Source organism: Charadrius vociferus, unplaced genomic scaffold (assembly GCF_000708025.1).
Source record: "Charadrius vociferus isolate BGI_N301 unplaced genomic scaffold, ASM70802v2 scaffold800, whole genome shotgun sequence".
Taxonomy (NCBI): domain Eukaryota; kingdom Metazoa; phylum Chordata; class Aves; order Charadriiformes; family Charadriidae; genus Charadrius; species Charadrius vociferus.
In genome coordinates, this window is record NW_009646525.1 from 315191 (window position 1) to 322349 (window position 7159).

At 52.2% G+C, this 7159-nt stretch overlaps 2 protein-coding genes across 2 annotated transcripts in view; one reads left to right on the forward strand and one right to left on the reverse strand.

Moving 5' to 3' along the window:
- The first annotated feature begins 5247 nt into the window (after window positions 1-5247).
- PLA2G7 (phospholipase A2, group VII (platelet-activating factor acetylhydrolase, plasma)) overlaps window positions 5248-7159 on the forward strand; it is an 11969-nt gene continuing 10057 nt past the window's right edge. Inside the window, exon 1 of the mRNA XM_009885404.1 lies at window positions 5248-5276. The gene's annotated coding sequence lies outside the window, so the exon portion shown is untranslated. The remainder of the gene's footprint in view (window positions 5277-7159) is intronic.
- IMP3 (IMP3, U3 small nucleolar ribonucleoprotein) lies at window positions 6915-7157 on the reverse strand (the record flags this gene model as incomplete). Its single annotated transcript, XM_009885513.1, has 1 exon — window positions 6915-7157. A coding segment is annotated over one exon (243 nt), but the record flags the coding sequence as incomplete, so codon positions are not given.

Below are 7159 nucleotides of genomic sequence, written 5' to 3' on the forward strand. Positions count from 1 at the left end.
AACGGTCAAAGGGAATCACAGCCTGCTTCAGTAGGTCCCCTGACTTAGATGGTTAGACTGTGTAGACCAGGTCCAAGAGGAAGACCCATACGTGACTTCTACTGAGTTTGACTCCGGCACATGTGGGAATATCTGAATATATAAAAAAATGCAATAAATCTTGGGGCTCCTCAGTGGCCCGCAAAAGCATCATTGGCTTTGGCATGTCTCTGTTACTTTAACCACTCACGCACCACCTCCTCCTCCTCATTGCCTCTCACTAACCTTGAAGAACCTGTTCCTTTAGATTAAGGAGAGGTCTTCAAAGTTGTTCTCCAAGAAGTTTCATCGGCATTAAATCTGTCCTCAAAATGTTACACTGTAATGCATCCAGACCGTCACTGAAACGAGTGCTGCACAAAAGTACAAAAAAAAAGAATTTTGGACCTTTTTGTACAATTTTCTTATTCTTTTCCAAGGAAATGTCAACAAAATTCAAACTTGAAAAATATAACTTACGTTTCAAGCACCTTTGTGCTCTACTAGCTTCAGCTCATACCCACACACATATATGCAAAGGGAGAGGAAGAGAAGCCAATGATCCCCCCCCAGGAGCTCACCAGCTCTCTGAGGAGATAGTCCACGGGTGCAGCTTCACAAACAACTCAGGCCAAGCCAAATTTTGCTTTCCCTCCCTCCCTCCCTCCCCTGCTGCCTCCCTTTGCCAGCCTTGAAGACAATATGGCCATTTCATCAGCTGGATCAACCTGCTGATCTCTCGAAAAACTAATCTTTTATTATTGGTGCTGGTTTTAGGGTTAATTCCCTAAACTCAGGGTTACTGAGGGGGTTGTGCAAAGGGGGAGAGAGGTGCAGACCCTCCCCGTCAGTAGGGACCTGCGCTCGATCCACCTTAAACCACCCCAGAAACTGCACCCAAAAGTGGGACCAGCTTCCTTAGGGGGTTGTTATCCCCTTCTCGTAAGGCCAGAAGAAAAGAGTTGGATTTTTATGGAGGGACCGTGAGCCAAAGGTCTCCCCCGCCTCACCCAGCCGTAAGCATCGCGGCTCCTCGGAAGGATGTTGCAACCCGGCAGGGGGAAATTTCTCGCGGGGATCCCGGCGCTCGATTCAGCCCTACGCCGCCCCGCTCGGCGGCAGCGCTGCGAGGAAAGCCAGAAATTCACAGCCACATGCAAACAAGCCCCTGTCGAAACCCGTCCCTGCCTCGCAAGGGCACAGCCCGGCATCTGAGCAGCCGCGGGGTCCTCTGGGGCGTACAGTGTTTTTTGGGGGGATGGCTCCATGCCGGAAACTTGTTTTCCAGGTCCAAGGAAGATCTCTCCCAGAAAGATTGTCTCATCTGAAAACTAAGGCAAAGTTTGGTCCCTCCCCTTCGGGGAGAGCCCGGCAGTCGGTCTGCCCGCGAGAGAGACGTCCTCCTGCGGGAACAGCCGCCTCTCGCCTGGCTCCGGAGGGCCGTGGGCGACCGAAGGGTCCATCCTTCTCCTCCGGCCAGCGGGACGGGAGCAGAGGGCAGCCGGGACACCACACATCGGGTATGTTGAGCGCCGGGTGCTGCTAAAAGGGGGGAAAAAAAGGGTATGGGGAGAGAACGGGAAGGAGCAACAGTGGTGCGAGGGGGATTTTAAGGAGCTGTGTAGTTTCTACACAGACCCTCAAGCAGCTTGTTGATGCTCCTGCTCCGTGGCTTCAGCCCAAAGCCTGTCCCCCATGGGGGCTCGCAGCCTGCTTGAGGGATTGCGCTCCGCTTCCAGCCCTTTATCTGGCCCCGAATCCCTGCGTGTCCCTGCGGAGGGGTGGGATTCGCTCCGGGTAAGTTGCGGGGCGGGGGGAGACGGTGACGTGCCCATTCCCCGCTGCTTGTACGGCCACTGCTCCGGGAAACAGCGAGCTGAGTTTTCCACTGGGGAAAAGTAACCCCTCTCCGGACACCACGGATGTGCCAAGCGCGGGGTGGGAAGCAGCAGTCCCAGGCTGCAGCGGGGGAAACTCAGAGTAGGTAGAAGGGGGGGGAAAAAATCACAGAGAGGGTGATTAAACCCCACTTCAGGCATCCAGCACAGAGACAGGCAAAACCGAGGCAGCCCCATGCGTGCCCTGCTTTGAGCAGGGGTTTGGACTAGGTGACCTCCAGCGGGTCCTTCCCGACCTAAATTCTTCTGGCAGGCTGAGGGGGACACAGAACAGGAGGTTTTGGGTGCTCTGCCCGCACAGCGTTCATCTCCCCCAAACCTGGAGTCTGCGAGGTGGACGCCTGTGTGGGACCCCGCGCCCCGGCTGCTCTTCGGGCCGGTGGGGAGAGAGATGGTGGGTTTAGGACATGGCTACCCCTGATGTGTTTCAACCTGAGGAGTTCAGATATAGGTGACGAGGTGGTGGACTGTAACATTAGATGAACCCGCTGGGAGAGCCTGCGGGTACTTTGCCCCGTGACACAACCATCTGAGCCTCTCCAGGAGCAGCAGGTGGTTGCTCTGCGGGGCAGGAACCGAGGGCGGCAGTGCCGCCTGGACTTTCACGTATCGACCCCGCTGACATGATTTACAGCAGCCGAGAAACTGTTGTGACTTACTGCTGGGGACACACGGGGTCCTCTAACGGGCAGCTTTAGGAGGAAACTGGAGGTGCTCAAATCTCCGTCTCCGGCTGTCATTAGCGGTTGGCCGCCTGTTTTTCTCGGCCTGCTGGAAGTGAAACACTTTCTCTCTTCAATATTAGCAAATATTAGGAGGGAAGGGACCTTTCTGCCATGGAGTCACACTTGCAGAGAAGTGAGAGGGGACATGCCTGCTGGGGGAGGTACACTTGGATTTAGCCCTTGGATCCATAAGCTCCACGGTTGATGGGAAGACTGAACCCAAGTGCCTCCTCCAGCTGACTCCAAAGCTGCTGCCTACTGCTTCCACCTGACATCCCCACATCTCAGCCACATGGCAGACAGGTTTTCCACCACCCAGGTCCTACTTCAGGCCCAAACCAGCAAGCAAAGGGTGAGAAGAGTTGCTTCACTGCCTAAACCGGGGCATATAAGAGCAGGCACCAGAACTGGGGCTCTCGGGTAAATGCTGTCACGACGCTTAGGGGTGCTTTTTCCCCCAGACTCAATGAATGTTGAAATGTTCTGGTATATGGGGTAGGGACTATGAAGCGATCCCATGACCCGTCGATGAGAAATGGCTCTTTGGTTCAACCTCCAGTGCCAAAGCAGGCAGGGGATGTACTTAAAACAGAGCACTTGGAGCTCAAGAAGGGGACAGTGACACCTCCATCCAGTGGGGAATATCTCACGGGGGAGTGTGCCCTGAGATGTGGCTGGGAGGCCCTGGCCTAACCCAGGATGCAGGAGCATCACCCAAAAAGCTGGGAATTGCCCAGCTGCACCTTCGCTTCTCTCAGTCTCCATTTCCCATCTTGACAAGGGGGATGTACCATCCTTCCCCAGCCCCGCGGGGTACGGTCTGTGCTCGCGGTATGTGCTATCACCGAATTACTGAGGTCAGCATCACCTCCGCACTAAGCCACACCAAGATGTTGGATGGAAGCAACCTTTAAAACATGGAGTATGCTTGTTTACTGGGAAAAAAAAGCAGCTCAAATCAGTGGAAAAATACACATTTGCATTTTGGTGACAGCCTCAGCCACTTACACCCTGCAACACAAAAAGCGTCAGTGTGAAGGACTCTTTCCTTCAGCTCCCCCACGTTCCCCAAGCACAGCTCCCCCGCTTTGGCAGCCTTCAAATAAAGGACAAGCCAAGGTCAGGGGAAAAAAAAAAAAAAGATAAAATAAAAAAACAAACCATAGGCCCTGATAAAACCTCCCTGACTGCTGCTCACTATCCAAGCGAGAGCTCCTGCACAGGAACCACTCACCGTTTGCTCTGATGGCTCTTGCACTGTCCCTTCCTCCCTCACTGAAGAAGGTGGCACCTCTCCAGCCCCCAGCTGGGACAGACGCTCACAGAGGTGGCAGAGATCACGTTTTGTCAGGCATACGGGACAGCTCGCCCTGACATCAGCACCATCCTCCTCCTTCTCCACCAGCAATGTCCCATGAGCTTCACAGAGATGCTGAGGCACCTGAGGAACAGCAAACCCACCTCAGAAGGTGCTGGGAAGAAGCATGGTGACACCCACGACCCTGTCCTGCCGCTCTCACGTACGTAAGCTCTCCCACTGCAAACCCCCAAAGCGCTGGAGAGTTTGCAGAATCTGGCCCAAAAAAACACAATGCCGGATCACCTCCCCATGCCAGCTCACATGGATCCGTGGAAGCCGGTGCCTATTTATACTGACGTTGGACCCAGCCTTGGAATTTAAAAAAAGCCTCCGTGTTTATCCAAGCGCCAGGAAAGGCTGTCGGAGCCGCTTCCTGCGCCCTTTCAATCCCCGGCTCCGGAGCCGCTGTGGGAACCGCCCGGCCACAGCACGTCAGCTCTGGCAAACAAACTCCAACCCACGACCTAAAGGCAAAGCCACCGTTAAACATGAGGAAGAAGCCATCATCTGCCTGAGTACATTGACCACCAACGACGTCAGCGTGCTGCTGTCAGATATAACGTCTGTTGTCGGATGGAGAACGCTCTGTTTATCACACTTGAAGCGGACCCCACTCTCCTCCGAGGCATGCATGAACTCCGGCTATTAAAAATTTAGGAGCAGGACACACATGTCAGCTCTGAGCTACTGTACAACCCAGCAGGGCCACAGACTTCCAGACTTAAAACACACACAGACATACAAAGACACAACCTGCTGCATTTCTTAAAAAGCACATAAGGATTTGATTTCCAATAGCACAGGAAGAGAGCAGGGGGTATGGGGTCTGTTATCCCACAGCATCCATAGGGAAATCAATTAGGTACCATTGTCGTAGTGCAATTTAAAAGCCTACAGGGTTTTAAGGTGTTTCTCTTCTGCTACAGATGCTGGAGGTGCATAGATGAATGATGGAAAGTTGGTTTAGGACACAAAGAACAGGCTGATGATGTCAGCTACAGAGGCTAAAACAGGTTGGAGGTTCGATATTTCTTTTTCTGCGGTTCCTTCGAGGGCTGGACAAACTGGGCAGAGCAGAAGTTTAGCATCCAAGTAGTAAAAGGCCCTGCACAGGGCACATCACTGTGCTGTTATTTAAATTGCCCCAAAAGGGTAAAGCAGAGTGAATGTATTATTTTTACCTGCACCTGAATTAAGCACCTTCTGAATTCCCCAAGAAATAATGACATTGTTCTCGATGAAAGCTGGAAAGGTGTTTACGGAAAGTCACGCTTCGCACGCAAAACGTCTTTTTGATTTTTATTTCTTACCATAAGCAAGGTGCATGCCCTGATAAAAAGGCTCTTAAGGTGTTACAGGTGATGTTTTACTGAAATAAATTCAAGTATAAACAGGAATAGGTCGATAAGCAAAGGGTTTTCCCCACCTCTTTTGTGTCCTTTTCTTAATATCTATTATTGCTTTAAAAGTTAATGCTCTGCTTAACACATTTGGCTTGTAAGATTGGTAGGAATTTTAACATTTAGTTTGCTTTTTAAAAAACAGCTGCAATATTTCATGACATTTTCTGGTCATTCGATAACCCCAAAGCACTCCTCACCCCAAACACCCTTCCTGTTCAGAAAGTCACACTAAAGTGTCCAGACCCGGAGCGGTGGCTGCAGCCGAACTTCGGCCCTTTGGACTGGGGACAGGCAGTCACAGCTCTGCTCCTAAACCTGCTGCCAAATCCTTTTGTAGCCCTGGGAAAGGGAAAGAAAGCATTTCTAGCAAAAAACATTTTATAACTCAGTAATAGTCTTGAAGCTATAAAAAAAAAAAGTTACATAAAAAAGTCACATAAAAGAAGTTGCGTAAAAAAAACGCTCTGCAAGATGACAAACGGCTTATTGGAGTATTTAAAAATGAGAAGAAAACCTCAGAGAAACATAACATACACATTTCTTCAGCAACTTAAAACTTCAGCAACTGTTTTCTTTTTGCTTTTCTGCTCTTTATTTCAAAGGGGAATAAAGTTCCCAACTGCCCCAGAAGGCCCGAGGGTCCCCTCAGGCGCTCATTTTTATTCGGCTTATGTGCTGAATGCAGAAGTTCCCCCCAGATTTGCAGGTACGGTTGGGAAAGCTTTCGCTCCAATTAGACCCTGCTCTGTAAACGATGCCTAATTGCCAGCTGGTACCCCTCACACAGCAAAGATACTGAAGTCAGACTATCAAACTTCCCTTTACAACTTCACATGAAAATAAAGCTGGCTTTTTTTTTTTCTTTTTAATTCCGTTTTTGGCTAAAACTTTTATAGTTCCAGAAATGCAGTACTTGGCCTTCTTGTTTACTGCTGACCCCAAACAACCCCTGTGTTTTCCCCACGGACACGTTGCTCGGTATCATGAGAAACACCTTCCAGAAGCAGCTCCTCCGGTTACCGCGGACCCATCAGCTGAAGGAGAAACCGGTAGGGTCACTTCTTAGAAAAGCAGCAGCAAAGCTGCCAAATTCAGTCCTAAACCGGCCGCTCGGCCAGGCTTCCAACCCCTTCCAGCAGCTATTATTAGCGGCCAAGCACTTAAACCCGACGGCATCCTCTCCTGCCATCAGGCCCAGCCCTTCCGAAGAGCTTTCGCTGTACGGGATGTAAGTCTGAGGGAGTTGGGCTGTTTTCTCAGCGTGATGGATGTGAAAGCGGATGTTTCTCCATGTGGATGAGCGGAGCCGGTGGCCGAGGATGAGCAGGGCCGGTGGCCATGGAAGGGAGCTAGGAGCAGAGCAATACGGTATCAGAAGCACGTAGGTTCCCCCCTTTCAGGTGTGTTTGGGGGTGGTAAACACCTGGTGGCGGTTCCACCGGTGCGCGTTGACCCCCACGCGTGTCCCCAGGGGCAGAGCGGAGCGGGGCCAGGGCCGGGCAGCGCATCCCTAAGCGGCCAGGTCGAAGTCGTCGCGCTCCTGGTTGTAGTCGAGGACCTTCTGCCGCAGGCGAGAGGCGTCCACCCAAGTGATGAAGTCCTCCACGGCGCGGGGGACGAGGAGCGCGGGGTCGGTCACCACCTCGGGCCCCACGCGCACGTGTCCCTGCTCCACGAAGGTGACGGCGTGGCGCAGGTTCTGGGCCATGCGGAGCTTCACCAGCAGGCAGGGCAGGAGGCCGCGGGAGAAGGGCG